A 23,257-nucleotide genomic window follows, 5' to 3' on the forward strand; every position below is an offset into this window, starting at 1 on the left:
TCTATGGTGGCATGTTCTTGATTTTTTATTTATTTATAGTTTGATATTAGCGTAGGGGTGTAAGTATAACTTGAATAATTTGTGTCTAGTACGTGTTTTTGAGGGGGGAAACTTGTATAGCTCGATCAGTAGTTCTCTATCTCTTAAGAAAACATGTAAACACGCTCATACATTTTCGCAAAAATTTAAGCACAAAATTGTCCATCAAATCTTCGATGTTTACCCAACCTGCATTTATACTTCACAAGTTATGAATCCAGAATTTAATAATCACTGGTACATGATGCCCGAAATTAATTCATACCCACATTTAATAATCACTGATCACAGCTTCTCTCCCAATTTTCTCAACTGGGTATTCCAAACCAACAACTTTCTCATTCTGGGTATCACCAGAAACAACCCCAGAATCCTTCTGGATAAGATCATCAAAGGCAGGGGAGGGAGGGTCTTGCTTGCGTTTTACACCCATGGCTGTGGTGTTGTGTGGAGTCTTCGGAGAGTGCCCAACAAGAAAAGATTAAATTACAACAAAACGAAACGAACAAATCGACAATGAAGAGAGAGACTCATCAGATCGATGAGATCGACAGACTCATCAGATCGATGAGATCAACAGACTCATCAAATCGCTGAGATCCACGGGCACAATCGTTGCATAGTTACGTATGAGAGTCTACTATTCTAATTTCAGTAATATATAATACCCTTACCCGCCTTAATTGGGCTCGGGCGGTCGAGAACGTTCGAGATTCACTCTCTTACCTGCCTTTATTTGTTTTCCGTTGATGGGCCAGATGGCCCCTTGTTGTGTTTGTTTTGGGCCTGGGCCACACTCCTTGCCATCATAATTCATAAAAAAAATGTAGCTATTCCGTTAAAATTCTTGCTATCCATATATATTAGGTTCAATTACAATTCACTTGTAGCCTTGTAGGTGATTTCAAGATGATCCACAAACAAAAAAATCTTGGTGGGATTTCCTTCCCTCACCATCGGCTTTCATTCCCTAAGGTTTGGTTTTCCAATTTTTAATAAAATCAGTTAGTTATGAGTCTAATAATAAGTCTCTCTACAATAATACTCACATTAATTTTGTAATATTTTATAAATTTGATGCTAATTTGGTAAAGCACCAATTTTTTCATACACTCAAAATAGTTCGATTCTTTCCCTCATTATCTAATCAAAAGAAAAAATAAATAAATAACACTATCACTTTCTTAATCTCTCATTCCCTCAGCTCCTTCACTTTCTTTGCTAACATTTTTTTTTTCTCTTTTCATTATGAAGATAAAATAATAGACTAGATAAAGTAGAATTGTAGAAAACAGATGAGAGATGGATATAAATCTGAGAAATATAGAAGGAAGAATGGATAAAATAGAAACAAAAGAAACAAAATATCAGTAAAACCCTTCCAAAAAAAAAAAAAAAGATCGGATCTCCAAAACGGTGCAAGGTCCTACACCCCTAATGCTACTGACCACTGGCCGGACATGATGGCATGGTCCAACCTTCACTCACCCAAGCCAACCATGCATGCATGGTTTTCATTTTATAATAACAATTCTGATTATTATATTTAGTTATTGTTTTTTTATTTTTATGCAATATATTAAGTTATTGTTAATTTGTAGATGATGTCTTACTTTCCAGCCCAACTATATCGCCGTCCCGTGCCATTCAAGACTATAGGGACAAGAAAACACAATTACCTAAATTACAATTTCATAAACTATATTGATCAAAAGTCAATTAAAAACTATATTAGAGAAGATGATAAATAAATGTGTTTGTGATGGCCCGACCGCTGTTATAAAATCCAAATAAATTATTGCACAATTTAATATGTTCATATGTTAATTTTATTTGTTGTACGTTATCGATTGACTATTCTCATCTTAGGTACTCTTGGTCACATACACTTCACAAGTATTGTATTATAATGTGTGTACTCTTTTAAGTTTTTGTTGGTAAATAATTTTTTTATCTAAAAAAAGGATATTTAAATCACATAAATATTATTATGTATAACTATCATATTGACAAGTGTAATCTATTCACGTGGACAACAAGTTATATTTTTTAGATATAGTTAATAATATCTACATATATTATAAGATGTATATTAATTATATAATGTGGTGGTATAGTAGTTATACAAAAAAATTAATCATTAATCAATAGGTACTTAGTATTTTTTATTATTATTATGCAAATAATTTAGATTTTTAGAGAAATATGCTTGTCACTCAAAGTATTATTGTATGGATCGGTGGCATATGGTATCTTATTGTGGGACTTCGGATATGTTGCCAGCTATTTATAGGGCATTGTTATTTGGTGACTATCAAATGTGGGCCACCTTTAAATACATACATAATTTGGTGAATCATGCAGTGTGTTGACAGATCGAATGATAGACTGAAAGCGATATTTTATCGAAAACAAATCACACATTTTATCCAGAAAAAAAAAAAATACAAATCACAAAAAAATTGAAAAATAAGTACAAAAATTAAAAAGGATAAAAATGAGGAAAGAGGAAAAGACAATTGAGGCACGGAATACGCTCGGTGAGAGTTATCCGAATATGTTCCATGTCAGCTTCACGTAATTTATTGAAGCCAAAATTATGAAAAAGGTCAAAAACTTGATATTTAAGGAAAAGAAAGGTGAAATCTTTTTCCAAAAATAAAAGAAAGGTAAAGTCTTTATTCTAATCTTTCTTTATTTGATGTTGATGTTACTGAGGCGATGTCGTTCTCAGAGGTTTCTATTGTCGTATTGTAAACAACGTTGGGCTGAGAAAATGTGTCGTGTCATACACTATATATCTCTTTTATATAATGATTACAATCCTTGTATACAACACTTTTTTTTTTTTAACATTTAACTCAAATTGCAAAAAGTTTATACCTTTTTGTTTCGTCACATAATCGGATAATCCTACTCAATTTATGTGATTTTTTTTTCCAAAGTACACCAAAAAAAAAAAAAAAAAGATCAATAATGCCATACCAAATTGCAGTGATGCCAAAGGTGTCATGTCACCTCAACAAATGATAATGATTTGGATGTTTATTAGATTGCCAATAATGAAATATATATAAATATGTTTGGTATTACATTTAGGTTAGATAATAATACTAATCTATGTGGTCACAAAGATTGAAGTAGTAGGTCTTAGGAATATTTGAGATTTGATTTGTAACTAATGAGGTTTAGGAATGTGAATAAGTAACTTGTAGACTTTTGCTGAAGTAGCATTAGCTTGAATGAAGGTCTACCACTTTAAGTTGGTAAAAAGAATATGGAATATTGGATAAGTACAAAATGTTACAATAATAAAAGTGTCACATGTACACCACATGAATATATACGTATATACAATAATTATGTGCAACATACGCAAAACATATACAAAGTGTTCGAATGCTTGGGAATGCCCACACCATAGAATAACTCCGATATGTATATGCCGATGTGGTGTATATTATATTGAACTATACTTTTTTTCAGATGTTTTTGAATGCACAAACATCTTGATTCAACTCGATAATAATCATAAAATTGAACAAAATGGAAGTTTGAATGTACATATTCCATGGGGACTAACAAATATAGGTTAATTATAAATTCATTTGATGCCAGCGTAAAAAATGGTAAATTTCACGTAAAAAATATCATTCAACAAAAAACTAAAGGTGAAAAGAATATTTTTATTCTATTTCATCATCTTTATTATCTCTTTTAATTGATGTTTATATTATTCACAATGACACACATTTGTATCGAGTAGTTTTTGTGTAAATGTAAGTGCTTTTGTATTAAAAGTATTGGTCCCATTCCACCCCCTCTCCCACTATGCCAACACTATAGTCTTAGTATTGGTGTCAACAAGTGTGACCAAACTTGTTTTTTATGATGGTCAGATTTGCTCTATCTTTTTTTTCTAATAAAAAATTTAAAATTCTTTGTTAAAATTAATGAGAAAGAAATTAGTGATTTCGTTATTTTTTAACGAGTAAATTTAGGATCTAAATATAATTATCCATTTAGATTTTATAAGGCAAATCCTCCACAATAGGAATAATTTTGTTTTCTTGACCAAAAAAATAAAGAATAATTTTTTCTAAAAAGGAAAAAAACGAAAAGAAAGATTTGACTGTGTGAGCTGGCGCGGTCATAATTCCCAGTGACAAAAATGAATGCCTTTTCACAAACTTTGGAAATTTTCGGTGAAGTGAGAACATTGGTATACAATATACAGATCTGGCACAGTCACTCTGTCTGTATCTCTCTGTATTTCTAATTCTGGAATATTTTAATTTTTTAGATTTACAATATAAAAAATAAAAAACCAAATTAAATATATAATTTTCACCACACGCCCTATCTCTCTGTCCCTCCTTAATCCTAATCCTCGCCTTCTCTCACTTGTATATAAACCCCTATCATCAAACAACACTAACCTCATTCATATACTTGCGTACTCTGTGAGTCTCTCTCACAAACAAAGCACACCTCCAGACTCTCATCTCTCTGTTTTTCTCTGTTCTTCTCTGTTTGGAAGCTATGGGGACGACGCTTCTCCCAGATCTCGGGGCTCAGATTTTGATACCGCTGTGCGCGGTGGTCGGCATCGTCTTCTCTCTTGTCCAGTGGCTGTACGTCTCCCGCGTCAAGCTCGCCCCCGCCCGGGACTCCACTTCCAACTCCGCCGGAAAAAATGGCTACTCCGACTACCTCATCGAAGAAGAGGAAGGCCTTAACGACCACAACGTCGTCCTCAAATGCGCAGAGATCCAAAACGCCATCTCTGAAGGTCTATCTTATGTCCTTTTAAAATTCTACGTTTTTTGTTTTGAGTTCTGGTAGATCCAACGTCGTTTGATTTGTTGCTTTGGCTGTGTTTCTCGTCTCTATATGTATGTATGCTTAAGAGTTTTTGAGTTCTCGTATTTACTGACTAAACAGAGAAAGGAGTCATCATATATTCGTATCCCGGTAGATCCGACGTCGTTTTGTTTGTCTTCTTGGCTTTGTGTATTCGTTCTCTAAATTGTTGTGTTTATGATTCAGTTGATTGACAGCTTTTTTTTGTTTTTTTTTTTCTCTTTGGAGCTGAGATTATTATTATTATTTCATATTTTATGATACTAGGATAAAACTGAGGTATGAACATTGGAAAGATATGTAATATGTTCACTATTTTATGCTTTTCCAGATCGAAGATGGTGGGTTGTTCTGGAATCTGGACGCACTAATTATTTTACTTTTTTTTTTTGGGGCTAGAGAGGACCCACCAATTATTTTTTACTGTTATCTAGATATGAACTTTTATTCTCAATATGACATCTTGTCTTTTGTACATAAAAAGAATTTCATTGAGATCCATTTCAGTACTTTGTTTTTAATTTATATGTATTGTATTACCTTCAAGTTGGAGATAGCGCACATGTGCACGCCAAAATTGTAATAAAGACTTCGGATCGTCTGTCATAATTGGATATCAATAGGATGTTGGTGTGTAAAATTTTATACTATTTTTGTTGTTGTTATTCTTTTTCTTACTATTTGGGAACAAAATATTTCCTGTTCAATGAATTTTGGGCATCACTCTTTTGAGATGAAGGATGTATTTTTTATTAGCCATCACTTAGGTTTCATAGAATTTGTCTGGATTTAAAATGTTCGACTTGAATATGATTTTTTATAGCCCGTTTGATTTAATTAGAGTTCAATTTTTTTATTTATTTTTTATTTATTTTTTTTCTGGTTACTCAGGCTCCACTAGATCTGAAATCTTTTGGTTTGATCTTATGTTTGCTATTCAAAGGGATGTTATATTTGGTTGTCTTCTGTACTTTAATATTCATTTCATTCTTGTGATGATAAAGTTGTTTATTTTCGTACCGTTGGACTTTAGTGAGAGGAGTGTTATACTTAACCATTCCTCTATGAAATGATCGCCTCACAAGTAACTTCGCATGAGACGTAGTTCTTTGTTGATTACAGCCTTGACTGATGTGCTTACTTCAAAACCAGTCCTGGCCGATTGTTTTAACTTGGTGAGCTTGGAAAGACACATGTTGCAAATCATGTTATTGGTATGGTTGTATGGTCTACTGAGGCAAATGACAGTAGTTTTATCAGTTGAGCTGTACCTTCCACTGCTCTCTGTTATTGTCCTTTCATTAGAATTTATTACTATAATGAAGTCACGATACCCATTTCAATCCCATTTCAATCTTAGATTAGGATATCTATTGGAGCTTGTTATGATATTTAACACTGGAACCTTTTTATTCCACTTGTGGTTAGAGTTTTGGGTTTAACTAATATTTTGGTGCTTGTGTGATGCAGGAGCAACCTCATTCCTTTTTACTGAATATAAATATGTTGGTGCTTTCATGGTGGCTTTTGCAATCTTGATTTTCCTTTTCCTTGGTTCCGTGGAGGGATTTAGCACGAGTAGCCATCCATGCACATATGACCAAACAAAGATTTGCAAACCTGCTCTTGCCACTGCCGTCTTCAGCACTGTTTCCTTCTTGCTTGGTGCTATAACTTCAGTGGTTTCTGGATTCCTTGGGATGAAGATTGCTACTTATGCAAATGCCAGAACAACCTTGGAGGCAAGAAAGGGTGTTGGGAAGGCTTTTATTACTGCATTTAGATCAGGTGCTGTCATGGGCTTTCTCCTTGCTGCAAATGGTTTGTTGGTTCTTTACATTACTATCAACCTCTTCAAGCTGTACTATGGTGATGACTGGGGTGGTCTTTTTGAGGCTATAACTGGGTATGGTCTTGGTGGATCTTCCATGGCTCTCTTTGGCAGAGTTGGTGGAGGCATCTATACAAAAGCTGCTGACGTTGGTGCTGATCTCGTTGGCAAGGTTGAAAGGAATATTCCTGAAGATGACCCAAGAAACCCAGCTGTAAGGGTTACCATACTTTAGAAATTTGTTTTAATAGTTGAGAACTTCTCCATGTGTCTAAAATTTATGTCTTCCATTTGGGCAGGTGATAGCTGATAATGTTGGTGACAATGTTGGGGATATAGCTGGCATGGGATCTGATCTTTTTGGATCCTATGCTGAGTCATCATGTGCTGCCCTTGTTGTTGCTTCCATTTCCTCATTTGGGATCAATCACGAGTTAACTGCAATGCTATATCCTCTCATTATCAGTTCCGTTGGCATCCTTGTTTGTTTGATCACCACCCTATTTGCAACTGATTTCTTCGAGATCAAGGCTGTAAAGGAAATTGAGCCAGCGTTGAAGAGGCAGCTCATCATTTCCACTGTACTGATGACTGTTGGAATTGCGGTTGTTACATGGATTGCTGTTCCAAGTTCCTTCACCATCTTCAATTTCGGAACACAGAAAGTTGTGAAGAACTGGTAAGCTCTTCTTCTTTCTCTGGAAAAATATAGCATCACCAGTGCTGTTATCTGTATTGAGTGAGGAGGCAAATGGTTTTCCAATGTTGGCATAGCATCTTGACTATGATAGGATCAATTATATAAAAATATCTGTGTGGCTTAGTTTGAAATTTTGAGCTAAAGAAAAGAATTAAGGGCTCTTTTCCTTTTTTTTTTTTTTTTTGTTGAATAAAGTGCTATGCAAAATCTTGTAGTTGCAGATCTTTTTAAATCATAATGGCATCACTTCTGTTACATAGTTACATAGGGATGCCCAATCATTATATTTATACTTGTATATTTATCTATTTGATTTCTTGTATGTTAAAACACTGATTTGGTTTTGCAGGCAGCTGTTCTTATGTGTTGGCGTTGGTTTGTGGGCTGGGCTTATCATTGGTTTTGTAACTGAGTATTATACTAGTAATGCGTACAGGTGAGTAATTTATTGGCATTTACGTTTCTCCTCTCTATGGTATTAAATGTCTTTTAATCTAACTGTTGCTTTGTATTATGTTGTAGCCCTGTGCAAGATGTTGCTGATTCGTGCCGGACTGGAGCTGCTACTAATGTCATTTTTGGGCTTGCATTGGGATACAAGTCTGTCATCATTCCTATCTTTGCCATTGCAGTCAGTATTTTTGTTAGTTTCAGCTTTGCCGCTATGTATGGTATTGCTGTAGCTGCCCTTGGTATGCTGAGCACCATAGCAACTGGATTGGCCATTGATGCCTATGGTCCTATCAGTGATAATGCTGGAGGCATTGCTGAGATGGCAGGCATGAGCCACAGAATCAGAGAGAGAACTGATGCTCTTGATGCTGCAGGAAACACCACTGCTGCTATTGGAAAGGTTTGAAATTCTCTGAAGTGCTAGCTGCTTCTATGCTTTATATTCAAAGAATTGGCCTTTAGAAGCATTCAGATATTATGTTAGGCTCATTACTAATTTAAGAAGCATTAGTCTTTCATGAGAAGAAATCAGTCATATATTATCTCATGGGCTTGTTAATAAATGCTTGTCTCCAATTTTCTGGTCTTTGAGAGGGTACCTTGAATTTGCATCAAGGCAAGTTTTAGAAAAAACCATCAAAATGTAGATATCACTAATTAGTAATGTGTGCTTCTATCTCTAGGGATTTGCAATTGGTTCTGCTGCTCTCGTGTCCCTTGCTCTGTTTGGTGCCTTTGTGAGTCGTGCTGGTATCTCAACAGTTGATGTGTTGACTCCAAAAGTGTTTATTGGTTTACTAGTGGGAGCAATGCTTCCGTACTGGTTCTCTGCCATGACAATGAAGAGTGTGGGAAGTGCAGCTCTAAAGATGGTTGAGGAAGTGCGCAGGCAATTCAACACCATCCCAGGTCTCATGGAGGGCACTGCCAAGCCTGATTATGCTACATGTGTTAAGATTTCGACTGATGCTTCCATCAAAGAGATGATCCCACCTGGTGCTCTTGTTATGCTTACACCCCTCATTGTTGGGATCTTTTTTGGAGTTGAAACTCTCTCTGGTGTCCTTGCTGGATCCCTCGTCTCTGGTGTACAGGTAAATGCCTGAAGCATTTGCTGGTTCTGAGTCTTTATATTTGGTGACTTGTGTGTCTCTACTATGATAATTTTGAACCAAGACATTCACATTTGCAGATTGCTATCTCTGCATCCAACACGGGTGGTGCTTGGGACAATGCCAAGAAGTATATTGAGGTAAGCATTTGGTGGGTGTTTCATGTTTGAATGCCTCTTTTGTGGTTATTGAAAATTACTTTGGCTTTCTGGTGAGACTCATGGTCTGGATTTTGTCTGGTATGATAGGCTGGGGCTTCAGAGCATGCGAGGACCCTTGGTCCAAAAGGATCAGATCCACACAAAGCAGCTGTCATTGGGGACACCATTGGAGACCCACTCAAGGATACATCTGGACCGTCACTCAACATTCTTATCAAGCTGATGGCTGTGGAGTCACTTGTGTTTGCACCATTCTTTGCTACACATGGTGGTCTGCTCTTTAAGATTTAAGTTAAAAAAGGATGCGACGGATAAGCGGGAAAGTTCCCCCTCTGTTGTTTCCCCATCCAAGCCGTTTCTCGCCTCAATTCATCCCATGCTCTGTTGATTCTTCACTGTCTTCTTCATTTGCTGATCCCTCCTTTTCATCTCCCCATCAAAATATTAGTCTGTAGAGCATATTTTAGCTTTTGAAGTAGTACCCCAACGTAGAATTGACGAAAAGGAAATCTCCCTTTTAGAGGGAGGGGTTGATGATGGTGATTAACGGTTGATGATGATGATAATGGTTCAACTTAGTGAAGAGATGAGAATTCTTATTAGTTTTCCTATTTATCAGAATTGATTGTTGCCTCGTTGTCTTACTTTCTAATAGATTAATGCATGGCCTTTCCGTCATTTCCATTTTCCAGTTGTTTTTCGCCATTTAATCTCTGTTTTTAAGGAATTGGGAACAACTCAAGATTTGAGTGGTCAGTATGAAGCATGATTCAAGAGAAAATGACATTTGTTACATTTTGTCCTGATAATTGTTTCAATTTTTTCAATCAAGTCGTCCTCCAAATTTTAGACATAATCTTCATATGAGAACCACCTCATCGATCAAGAACAAATTAAAAAGACGATGATGGGATACCTGGAAGCAACCCCATGAGCTGAGAGCTGCTCTTAGTTTCTCTAGTTCATCTTCTGAGGAGAGGATCAGACTGATATCAATGATGGGAATCTGAACTAATGGAGGAGAAGATTCCACAGAACCAAATCTAGTTTCTTTCACAATGAATTGTGGTGGTGGGTTGTTTTCCATGGACATTTCTTCATTTCTTGGACATTTTTGGTCAGTGATTCTGCCTCAGCAGAAAGAACAAACCCAGCCATGTTGCCTCCTCCCACCTGTGAAAAATGGGTATATGATAAATTGATAAATCCCAAGCCACACCAATCAAATATATATATATGATTGTGCTCTTAACGCATTTTTTTTGATCAAATAACGAATGGCTTATTTCAGTGTCCCATTACCATTTGCCTTATCCTGACTCCTGCGTGTGGTGGGTTCACATTATTTTTGGAATCATATAAAAAAGACGATGTTTTGGGTTTAACAGTCTCTTCATCTTGTTCACTCTATTCTAGTAAATTTTTTTTTTCTTTTTTGATTTGATTATTCAAGTAAGCAATACAGTTGAAAAAAGTGACTATTCAAGAAGGCACAATAATAAAGTTAAAAAAATTGAAAACACGTATGATATTACTCAAAGTTAACATAAAATGTGCTTACAAGAGATCTTTTAAAATGTGTATGGTTTGATTTTCAATAATATCCTAGCATGTGTTTATATTAATTAAGTTTCCTATTTTTAAAGTAAGCAATACATGTAATGCTGTAGCATTAAATGATTACCATATACACGTAGTTAAGAAGTCTTATTCAAATATTTCTCAGTACCATTTATTCAAACATCAGTCTGCATAAGTAATCTTTGAAAAAAAAAAAAAAGTTTGCATAAGTAACTGAAGGGATAGGCTCTAATACGGATGAACAAAAAATAAGCATAAATGTGGGTGTCGACACACGAAATTAAAATGTGCTGTAGCCGAAATCAAAATATGTTGCAGTGAGCTGATGATATATCGATACCGTGTTTGCATTATATCAATGTCCACGATCATATTTATTTACTATTTATCCGTATTAGAGTATGCTCTAATAATTAAATAGTCAACTTTATTGCTTACTTGAATAGTCAAAACAAAAAAAGAAAAAAACTTACTAGAATAGAGTGAACAAGATGAGACTGTTAAACCCAAAACATTGTCTTTCTCATATGATTCCAAAAACAATGAGATCACTTTTGAGTGAGGTGGAAGCCATGCGTGAACACACCACAGACGGGAGTCAGGACAAGGCAAATGGTAATGGTACATTGAAATAAGCCATGCGTTATTTGACCAAAAAATATGCGTTAAGAGCACAATCTATATATTTATATTGAGAATAACGGAGATAAGTGGTATTACACAGGAGGAGAGAGAAAAGAGAAAGAAGGGAGGAGGGAATAGCAGGTAGCATGCATTGCATGTAAGTCCTTCTCTTATATATATATATTTGATTGGTGTGGCTTGGGATTTATCAATTTATCATATACCCATTTTTCACAGGTGGGAGGGGGCAACATGGCTGAGTTTGTTCTTCCTGCTGAGGTAGAATCACTGACCAAAAATGTCCAAGAAATGTCCATTGAAAACAACCCACCACCACAATTCATTGTGAAGGAAACTAGCTTTGGTTCTGTGGAGTCTTCTCCTCCATTAGTTCAGATTCCCATCATTGATATCAGTCTGATCCTGTCATCAGAAGATGAACTAGAGAAACTAAGAGCAGCTCTAAGCTCATGGGGTTGCTTCCAGGTCCCATCATCATCTTTTTAATTTGTTCCCTTTAATAATTAAAGAGTACTCCTTGTTCTTGATGGTGTATATATGTTATTTGTTTTGATGATTTTGATCTTAATTCCAAGGTTTTACATAGCATACACTCCTTGATTGATTTTGAGTGTGTTGATCAGGCAATAGGTCATGGGATTTCAGGGCCATTCCTTGACAAGGTGCGTGAAGCAGCAAAAGAGTTCTTCTCACTTCCAGTGGAAGAGAAGCAGAAGTGCTCTCGAGCAGTTCGTGAAGCTGAAGGATATGGGAGTGACTTGGTAGTCTCTGATAAGCAAATTCTTGACTGGTGCAATCGCCTCTTTCTATTGGTATTTCCAGAAGACAAAAGAAGGCTCAATCTTTGGCCAGAAAAGCCAAATGATTTTGGGTAAATCTTAACTTCTCATCTCATATTTATGGTTATGAATGAAATAAAGTCCTCTCAGCATTTACATATATAGGACTAAAATTTCGTAGGAACATAGAAGAAACAAGAGCAATGCTATTGTTAGTTAGTGAATGCCCTCTTTACAAAATCACAAATGACATGATATAAATGCAAATCTAACTAATTAATTATCACCTATTGGTTGTCTTTAGAAATGAAAATGCAAGATTACTTTCATGGTTATATAGTGAACTAGCTTTGATTCATTTTATTGCAGAGAGATCTTAATTGAATATGCTACGAAGATAAGGTCTCTGATGGAGCTTTCCTTTAAGGCCATGGCAAAGTCACTGAAACTGGAAGAGGATATCTTCTTGAATCATTTTGGAGAGCAAGCTGTGTTGCAAGCAAGATATAACTTCTACCCACCTTGTCCCAAATCTGATATGGTTCTTGGCCTCAAATCTCATACAGATAAGTCAGGAGTGACTGTCCTCTTGCAAGACAAAGAAGTTGAAGGTCTTCAACTTTTCAAAGATGATAAATGGTTCAGAGTTCCTATAATACCAGATGCTCTTATTGTCAATCTAGGTGATCAAATGGAGGTATATTGTAGTCGATTCTTATTAGTTCTTGGCCTAATAGCTAAATTATGATTGGAATTTGATCTTTTTAATTATGTAATTGTCACCTTGGTCTGATACATGTTTAACTGGGTTAGGCAAAAGCACTCTTGGACTGAATTTAACTATTTTCTTTCAAAAACTTTTATGTGAGTTTTTGCAGATAATGAGTAATGGAATATTTAAAAGCCCACTGCACAGAGTCACAACAAACACAGAAAGGATGAGGGTCTCTGTGGCCATGCTTATTGAGCCAGCAGCTGAAGAAGAGATTGGTCCAGTGAATGCCTTGGTAGATGAGAAAAGACCAAGCCTATATAAAACAGTGAAGAACTATGGTGCTTTCAACTACCATTGTTATCAGAAAGGGTTGGTTGCTCTTGATGCAGTAAAAAAGTAATTTGTAATTCCCCTCTGTTTCTCCTCTGTCCAGCACATTGATGTTTACATTAGATGAACTTGTCAAGGAATCATATATTCTATATTTCTATGTCATATGTTAATGTAGCTGGCTAGCTGCCTTTGTCTGCAGAATTGTGAGAAATGGCTTTAAGGAATAAGGACAGTGTTTCTCTCATATTTTTCTCTCCCTCTTAGTCTTCTCTTACATCAGTGGAGTTGATTGATGCTTCATATGATTGATTTAAGAACTTTTCCAGTATTATTAGAACAAAACATAATAACATACAATATGCTGAAAGCAGATATAACATCTTAACATATCACATTGATTCAAATTATTTGCACCATCTCTAATTACTCCACAATGCAACATCATTTGTAACACTAAAAGGCCTTAGCTAACATGTGAATCAGATATACAATATGATCAATTATTGTAAAACTTCATAATTTCATCACAAATGAGCTTTAAGAAAAGAAAAATTAGATTATTACTGTTTGAAGTGCTATCTCCTCTCTCTGATAGCATTCATAGTTGATATGACCATAGTTTTTGACATTTTTGTATAACCTTAGCCTTGTCTCCTTTATCAAGTGCTCCACTGGACCAATCTCTGATTCGGGATCTGGTTCCTTAAATAAGGCCACAGACATCCTCATTCTTTCGGTATTTGTCACTACCCTGTGCATTGGGCTCTTGAATATGCCATTACTCATTATCTGCATGAATTTATAAAAAAGTGATTATGATTTCTGCATACTATCCAGCCAATTTATGTTAAATATATTTAGCTGCATGATCACCCAAATTGACAAACAAGACCATGAGGAACAATGGGTACTCTAACCCATTTGTCATCTATCAAAAGCTGAAAGACCTTCTACATCTCCATCTTGCAAGAGAACTGTCATTGCCGACCCATCTGTATGAGGTTTGACACCAAGAACCAGATCGGGTCTCGAACACTGAGAATAGAAGTTGAATCTTGCATGCTGATGGGCTTGCTCTCCAAACAGCTGGTTTGCAAAGCTACTCTCTTCGAAATTCAACGACTTCACGATGGCCTTAAAGAAAAGAGCCATCACAAACTTTGTCTTTGTTGCATATTCATGTAAGATCTCTCTGCATAAAATCAATAAAAGCTCACCATATAGAAATGATATATTTCACAGTTCTTCCATGAATCACAATGTGTGCATTTGTCACTTGCAGATTATATATGCCATATTGCCATTTCCTCTTTGATTTATAGTATTTAATAATTTTAGTAAAAAAAAAAAACCATGATCATATGCATTAATGCATTATGTAGTCAATCAATATTGAATAATGGTTAGGTGTTCCCAAAATCATTTGGATTTTCTGGCCAAAGATTATGCATTCTTTGGTCTTCTGGGAATGCTCTAAGAGTTAGGCGACAGGACCAATCGAGAACTTGCTTTTGCGAGACTGTGACATTGGTCCCATATCCTTCCGAGTGATGAGGTTCAGAGCCATGAACTGCTAGGGAGTACTTTGCTTCTCCTCCACTGGAAGTGCAAAGAATTGTTTTTGCAGATTCACGTACCTTGTCAAGACATGAATTTGAAATCCCATGACCTATTGCCTGAAACCAAACATTATATAGTTACTTAGCATATATTTATTAGCAAAATGCTCCCCTGCAGCATTTAGAAAGAATATGTAGTGCCCAAGAAAATTTCTAGGCATAGAAATCTTCAATTTATTAAACAGAAATTATAACCTGGAAGCATCCTGCTGAGCTGAGTGCTGATCTAAGTTTGTCTAGTTCATTCTCTGTTTGGTTAGAATCAAGTGATGATGGGGAGAAGAGACTGATATCAATGATGGGAATTAGAGCTAATGATGGGGAAGAATCTATGGATCTAAAACTGGTTTCTTTAACAATATATTCAGGAGGTGGCTGATCACCATTAATAGACATTTGCTGGATACTCATGTTGTGCTCTGTGGGTGTGACTGGGTGACAAGAGGGCTTATAATATGATGATCGTGATCGATCAACTTAACTGTAGACAACGGGATAAGCTTTTTCTAACAACGCACAGACCACTTTAATTATCAGTTTTTATTCGTCACATTTTCCATGGAAAGTGTTATAATTGTAAAACTATATATCCCACTACCAGAACAACTAGCACAATTTGATTATTATTTCTTCAGAATCTTTTTCACGGCATGTTCGTAGTCATCACATTCACTATAGAGACAAACCAGTCTGAACAATTTCTGCTAGCTTTAGTTAAGAAAAGAAAAAAAAACACATCCATCTAATTCAACATGATCCTCTGGAGCTACAACATGCATGCCATGTAGATCAGTAGATGTAGTCTTCTTGAGACATAATTTCTTTTAGGTACTGCACTACATGTTTAATTGGGTAAGGCAAAAGACATGTAGGACTGAATTCCCTTTTTGAACTTTTATGTTAGTTTTTGCAGATAATGAGTAATGGAATTGAGGAATAAGGACAGTTTTTATGTTAATGTAGGACTGAGTCGTATGTTAATGTAGTTGGCTAGCTGCCTTTGTCTGCAACATTGTTAGATTTGGCTTTGAGGAAAAAGGACAGTGTTGTATATTTTCTTTCTATTTCTTCTTTTAAGTCAGTGCAGCTGATTAATGTTTCATATGTTTGACTAAAGAAAGTTTCCAATATTATCAAGAAAAAGACAATAATTGCAACATCTCTGTTCAAGATTAGCTCAAATTGGGTACGTTGCAGTTGAGATCCTGTTGGGCGGTCTTAAAAGTACACCATGTCAACTAAATTTTCAGATTTAAGACATTTTTGAAACTGTAACAAGGGTAAGAATTCTTGTAAAATTTCAGTCTTATCACAATTAGCTGCAAGGAACAAAAATACAGAAGAAAAATTAGACTTTTACAGTTTCAAGTGCTATCTCCCCTCTCTGATAGCATTCATAGTTGATACGAAGATAGTTTTTGACATTTTTGTATAACCTTGGCCTTGTCTCGTCTATCAAGTGCTCCACAGGACCAATCTCTGCTTCAGGATCTGGTTCATTAAACAAGGCCACAGACATCCTCATTCTTTCAGTATTTGTCACTGCTCTGTGCATCGGACTCTTGAATATCCCATTACTCATAATCTGCATGAATTCACAAAAAAGTGATTATAAAATTTTGAATGCTATCCAACCCTTTTGTGTAAATGATACTAACCTGCATCTGATCACCAAGATTAACAACAAGAGCATGAGGAACAATGGGTACTCTGACCCATTTGTCATCTATCAAAAATTGAAGACCTTCCACATCTCTGTCTTGCAAGAGAACTGTCAATCCTGAATCTGTATGAGGTTTGAGACCAAGAACCATATCGGGTCTCGAACACTGTGGATAGAAGTTGAATCTTGCTTGCATCAGGGCTTGCTCTCCAAACAGCTGGTTTGCAAAGCTACTCTCTTCCAAATTCAACGACTTCGCCATGGCCTTGAAGAGAAGACCCATCACAAACTTTATCTTTGTTGAATATTCATGTAAGATCTCTCTGCAGTTTATATGCCATTCATCTGTCAATAGAGGCACTTTAACTAGCTATAACAAGTATTTGATGTTTCAATGACACAAAAGCCTCAACCAAAAGCGCTAGATAAGTTTATGCTTCTAGTGAAAACAAATTCTATAATGAATTCTCTAGTCAATCAATAATGTTAGGTGTACCTAAAATCATTTGGATTTTCTGGCCAAAGATTAAGCCTTCTTTGATCTTCTGGGAATACTCTGAGAGTTAGACGATAGGACCAGTCGAGAACTTGCTTCTCCGAGACTATGACATCATTCCCATATCCTTCAGATCCATGAAAGTTCCCGGGAGTACTTTTGCTTCTCTTCCACTGGAAGTGCAAAGAATTGTTTTGCAGCTTCACGTACCTTGTCAAGGAATGAATTTGAAATCCCATGACCTATTGCCTGAAACCCAACAAATAATTCCATATGTTCCTTCAGAAAAGGTGAAAATAAGCCCAAGAAAGACATGCACAAAGATAATAAGTATACTTAACATCTAGTGCCATGCAAAGTGCTGCACAAGAAAATTACAGAAATTATAACCTGAAAGCACCCTGCTGAACTGAGTGCTGATCTAAGTTTGTCTAGTTCATTCTCTGCTTGGTTAGAATCAAGTGCTGATGGGGAGAAGAGACTGATATCAATGATGGGAATTGGAGCTAATGATGGGGAAGAATCTATGGATCCAAAACTGGTTTCCTTAACAATATATTCAGGTGGTGGTTGATCACCATTGATGGACATTTCTTGGACACTCATTTTGTACTCTCTACTATGATCCAGTGGGGGTGACTAGAGAATTTATAATATGATGATCGTGAATGGTTAACTTTAATAGTAGATAAAGAGATTATCTTTTTCTAATAAAAAATTCTTCCACTTTGATGCATCATGCATGCCACTACTCCAGTATGGCAATACCTATCAAAGTCAACTAATATCATAAACTTAAGTTAGTTTGTGTTATTCCCCAAACAGTGCAATATTTACTGTTTTTTTTTTTTTGTCGAAAGAACATGATATTAAGAAAGCCCCAAAGGCAGATATACAAACAGTGCAATATTTACCGTAAATTATGCATTCTTAGTAAATAGAAAGGCTCCTAATGCAAAAAGCCTGGTTGGAGGGAAATTTGTAAATGAATTGAATATTAGCCACCTCAATCTGTACAACTAACAGCTTATTAGAAGCTAGTTGGTGGCTAATAGCTTAATGGAGTTAGGATGCCCTTGAAATTGGTTTTTGGTTTGCTTTGATAGGTATTGGAGTAGCATGCTCTTAATTTATTTAGTTTGCCATGTTAGTGCTAGGTACCATATGACAACCTTAATAATAATTATCAAGTTTAGTTCTTTGTATCTTAGGCAAAGGGTGATGTATCAAGTTGACATGTTTTGATGCTAATAGTACTGCTTTAATGCATATTCACCATTTAAGCAAGTGTAAATTATGCATTCTTAGTAAAGAAAAAGGCTCCTAATGCAAAAATATTGGTTGGAGGGAAATTTGCAAATGAATTGAATATTAGCCACCTCAATCTGTACAACTAACAGCTTATTAGAAGTTAGTTAGTGGCTAATAGCTTAAACAACTAAACATTAGTTGTTTAATGGAGTTAGGTATTGGAGTAGCATGCTCTTAATTTATTTAGTCTGCCATGTCAGTGGTAGGTACCATATGACCAGGGTGTTAAATTTCGAAGTTTTCGGCGAAATTTCGCTGAAAATTTCGATTTTTGGGGGTGTCGAAATCGAAACCCAAATTTGCTAAAATTTCGGGATGATTTCGTCGAAATTATCAAAATTTCGCCGAAATCGTCGAAATTTCGACGGTGCCCATAACCCATTGAATTTGAGATCTGGACATCTGGTATTCTGGTTTTGGAGCTGGGTTTTTGGCTTTTTGCAGAAAAATGGAGAGGTGGCAGGGGGGAGATCGAGGGAGAAAGAGGGGTGGCGGCAGGCGGCGGCAGGGGGAGATCGAGGGAGAGAGAGGCGACGGCAGGGGGAGATCAAGGGAGAGAGGCGACGCAGGCGACAGGGCGAGGGCAGGGGGCGAGGGCAGAGGGGCGACGGGGCAAGAGCAGGGGGCGACGGCGGGGGGAGATGCAGAGAGAGAGAAGAAGAAGAAATGAAGAATGGGGGTTGCTGGAGCAGTGGAGCCTCGGGGGAAAAGAAAGGAAAGGGAAAGGAAGGAAAGAAAAAGAAGAAAAAAAAAAGAAAAAAAAAAGAAAAAAAAGAAAAGGTTTAGGGTTGTTTGGGGTTTGGGGCCTTTGGGTTAATTGTGAAGAAAAAAAATAGTTTGGAGTTTTGTTCGCCCGTTTTGGAGTTTCGTTTAGTTATTTTTAAACCCTAAACTAATAAACTATAATATATTTTTATATAAAAAATAATTTAAAGCACCCTAAAGGGCTTAAACCTTAATATCATATACCATATCCTAAACAATATAGAATATAGATTATAAAATATATAGGGTTTAGTGTATATATTATAGAGTATAGATAATATACTAATTTCATTTATACTAATTTTATTTAACAGTATTTGTCTCCAGCGTGCATTATATTTATCTTATATCACATGAAACCTACTATATAATTTGGTTTCTTCAATATTTTTTATCAATTTAGTAGATAATATGATAAATAAACATATGGTAAAGTTTCATTCAAAATTTCCATATTTTGATATCAATTTCCATCATTTCCGTCAAATTTTTGTCGAAATTTAAAAATCTTTGAAATTTCCGTCGAAATTTCCATCGAAATTTCCTCGAAACCCGAAATTTTATTCCTTGCATATGACAAACTTAATAATAATTTAGTATCTTTTGGCCGGCTTGAGAGCAATTACTTCAAGGCCGGGGTTACACATAACCAAAGAGTAAAATTTCAGTTTTGAGGAAATTTTCGATGGAAAATTTGATTTCGACAAAATTAAAAAAAATAATGAAAATTGCTATCAAAATACGAAAATTTTGAATGAAACTTAACCATATGTTTGTTTAACATATTATATACTACATTGATAAAAAAAACATTGGAGAAACTAAATTATATAGTAGGTTTCATGTAATATAAGGTGAATATAATGCGTATTGGAGACAAATATTGTTAAAAAAATGGGTCACTAATTAATAATGATATAAATAACACCTCAAATTTATTTATATTACAATATTAAATCATGAATTAAAGAAGTATTAAATAAGATAAATATAATGCGTGTTGGAGGTAAATACTGTTAAATAAAATAGAAAATTAGGATTAAATACCAAATCCTAATAATTTTTTTGTATAGCATGAAGACCATATAATATTTCAATTGAACTACTAAATTTAAATGTAGTTTTTTAGATTATGTCACAAATATGTTGGCCCCTTTAATTTGAGCATTTTCTATTTGACATTTTTGTCCTTTAACCCACATATGATGGGTGTTAGTTAAAATTTATAAGGTTTTCACAAAATTGCCCTTGAGGCTTTTATATTATCTTGAAAATTTGCTAATGTAGTCTCAATTTCACATTTAGTTGTGACTGTACGACACTCACAACTTCAAATTTAATTGTGACTGAACGACAGTCACATCAAAATTGTAAGACAGTCACAGTTAAGTTGTGACTTAATTGCATTATTTTTAGAGAAATTATACTACAATATAATATAAATAGAGGTCAAAACAATACTTTTACTCAAAATAATACATAGTATAGTGGTGTGACTTGTCTTTTTCAATTTACCAAGACAGTCACAGTTAAGTTGTGACTGTATTGATTTTTTTTTAATACAATATAGTATAAATTAATGTAATATTATTTTTATTTTTTTATTGTAGTGGCATGTGATGTAATATTTGTAAATTTTAATGTCTTTTACTTTATTATTTTGTTTGACTTTTCAACGAGCACATAATCTAAAATGTTATTTAATTTTTGTACATAAACTAAAAAGTTATTGAAATTTAGTAGTTAAAATCAATGGACCTTAAATAAAAATGGTTCACTAATTAACAATTACATAAAAATGATCTCTTTTTAAGGGATATTTAATCATTTTAAATCCAATTGTCCTTAAAACATATGTGGACAAATAAGAAAATGACATGTATTGTTATTTTCTAAACCCCTTAACCAAATAACCAAACACAATCCAAATAGATTGTGAGATCCCAGAAAATTGGTTTATAATTTATTTTGGAGTAAAAAGTGATTTATTGATAATTATTTTGTTAATTTAGAGATATTAGATTTTTTCTGAGAAATTTTGGAAGGCAATAAATGAATTTGAAATCGTAGAAAAATAAAATTTATCGATATGAGCTCACGAGATTTTACAGAACGTTTGGACCTTTGATTTAAAAATTTTAAGTGCAACCAAGTCAATGAAACCCCAAAGTTGTTAGCTTCTTTTGCAAATGGAAATTTATATTTTATATTTTATTATTTCTTTTTTCTTTTTTTCCATTTTTTCCCCAAAACCCGGTTCCCCACTTTCCCTTTTTTTTTTTTTTCTTCTCCTTTCTCTCCATCCCCGTGCTTCTCTCTCTCTCTCTCTCTCTCTCTCTCTCTCTCTCTCTCTCTCTCTCTCTCTCAGCATCTCCATCCCTAGCCCAGCTCACCAGCGCCGACCACCTGCAACCAGTCAACCACCCTCTCCCTCTCCTCTCTCATGCAGCCTCTGTCTCTCCCTCGCGCGATGCTGCACACAGCCAGCCTAGCCCAGCCATGGCCCAGCCATGGCTAGGCCGGCCACTTCCTGACCAACCTAGACCCAACTGCGAGTTCCCTCGCCGGCATGAGCACTACCAAGCTTCTCCATCTCTCGCCCTCTGCCGCCGAAAACCCAGCCCCTCCTCTCTTCCTCCCTTCACGGCCTCAACTCCTCCCAAAGCCGAATATTTCGCCGAAATTTTTGAAATCTTAACGAAAACGTCTTGGTATTGTGATAAAATTTCTCCCTCCCCAAAAAATGAAATTTTCCTCCTTGCACATAACAAGGCAGAAGAACTTTACTTATTTGTTTTTTAAGAAACTTGCACGAGAAAGATGAAGAATTCCAACAACTTGGCTTTTTCATATTATATTCATCACATTTTCCTTGGGATCGAATGTGTTATTTTAATATATATATATATATGCATGTAATTATATATCACACTACCAATGAATTATCACATCAAATAACAACTAATTAAGCAAAGCCTTAAACTAATTAAGTAATTAACAAACTAGCAAATTACAGTCTATATAAGAATTTTTCCAAATTTGAATAGTAATCTATTTGGAAAAGTTGAAAAATTTAGGAAAAATGTTTTATATATGGGTGGGAAAAGAAAAATGTGGGGTTTCTTTACATTTTGATTTCACCGCATGTACAAAGGCACCATGCAGTTTGTTCATAGTATTCTGTACATCTAGAAGGAAAGCCACACTTGTATGTTTACATGTAATACACAAATTTTTTTTTTTTTTTTTATATCTTGACAAAGTGGTCATGGTTGGCCAGAGATGTATTGAACATATTTGTATGATTTTTTATATGGGAGCACTACATTTGGAAGCCATCTGGGGGTTCTTTATATTTTTGTTGAATCCTTTGTGGGCTTTTATTTTGACAGGCCTGGTATGTTAATTAGGATTGAGAATTTGGGCTATATTTTGGACAAAGAAAAAATTGGAAAGGATTTGAGCTATTTTAGGTTATTGCATAAGGCCTTCTACTATGAGGAGATCCAAATTTTGTGACCCAAAACCCATTTTCGGTCTTAAATAGTGTTGAGACTCATTTCTCACTCTAATGGTGCTTGGGTCTCAGTGTTATTTAAAATATGGTTAATATTGATTAAGTAATGTTTAATTTATAATTTAAAACTCAAATAATTATAAAAATTATACCTTTAGTTTTATTTTAATGAGATTTTTAAAATAAGGTTAATATTGAATATATTTGGAACGACGATGACAATCTTGATACGAACGACGACAAATATTTAAAAGAAACCACACTAAAATAACTAAATACTAGAACAAGTACATGAATTTTTTTGTTCAAATTTGGTAAAGAAAGGTTGATGTTTGTGATGAAAAATTATGGGTGTTGTATGGTATATATAGACCCATTTGAGAATATAGCCGTTGGAGGGTTTGGGGAATTTTTAAAAAAATTTATGTAATTTTTTCGATTTTAAAATTATTTTGGAAAAAAAAAAAAGAAGCAATTTGGACCATTGATACTCAACGGTCCATTAATTTGGGCCACACAATTCAAAAACCGGCCCATAAAAAAATGGACAAACGATCTTTTAATCCGGACTGTTGGTGATGTGCTCGTTCATCTGGGCGCGTGGAAGGAAGGAGGGGCAGATAGGCGGTGCCCACATCTGGCACGCGCATCAGTCCAGCCTCACCTCAGTCTCT

The 23,257-nt window shown here is 35.2% G+C and overlaps 2 protein-coding genes and 2 pseudogenes across 2 annotated transcripts; 2 read left to right on the top strand and 2 right to left on the bottom strand.

The window, feature by feature from the left end:
* Window positions 1-4,462: 4,462 nt before the first annotated feature.
* Window positions 4,463-9,850, top strand: LOC147285689 (pyrophosphate-energized vacuolar membrane proton pump). Its single transcript, XM_086243164.1, has 8 exons — window positions 4,463-4,831; window positions 6,373-6,947; window positions 7,033-7,412; window positions 7,783-7,869; window positions 7,956-8,286; window positions 8,570-8,980; window positions 9,079-9,138; window positions 9,247-9,850. The coding sequence occupies exons 1-8, from the start codon at window positions 4,582-4,584 to the stop codon at window positions 9,448-9,450; spliced, it is 2,298 nt and encodes a 765-aa protein (XP_086099290.1). The 5' UTR covers window positions 4,463-4,581; the 3' UTR covers window positions 9,451-9,850.
* A 1,737-nt stretch (window positions 9,851-11,587) lies between these two features.
* Window positions 11,588-13,468, top strand: LOC147285690 (protein LATERAL BRANCHING OXIDOREDUCTASE 1-like). The gene is made up of 4 exons (XM_086244635.1): window positions 11,588-11,850; window positions 12,009-12,256; window positions 12,534-12,861; window positions 13,043-13,468. Exons 1-4 carry the CDS (start codon window positions 11,617-11,619, stop codon window positions 13,277-13,279), a joined length of 1,047 nt encoding a protein of 348 aa, XP_086100761.1. The 5' UTR covers window positions 11,588-11,616; the 3' UTR covers window positions 13,280-13,468.
* Window positions 13,469-13,764: 296 nt separating this feature from the next.
* LOC147285691 (codeine O-demethylase-like) lies at window positions 13,765-15,242 on the bottom strand (annotated as a pseudogene).
* Window positions 15,243-16,048: 806 nt separating this feature from the next.
* LOC147285692 (codeine O-demethylase-like) lies at window positions 16,049-17,596 on the bottom strand (annotated as a pseudogene).
* Window positions 17,597-23,257: the final 5,661 nt, after the last annotated feature.

This window comes from Dryas octopetala, chromosome 5 (assembly GCF_963921425.1).
Source record: "Dryas octopetala chromosome 5, drDryOcto1.1, whole genome shotgun sequence".
Taxonomy (NCBI): Eukaryota; Viridiplantae; Streptophyta; class Magnoliopsida; order Rosales; family Rosaceae; genus Dryas; species Dryas octopetala.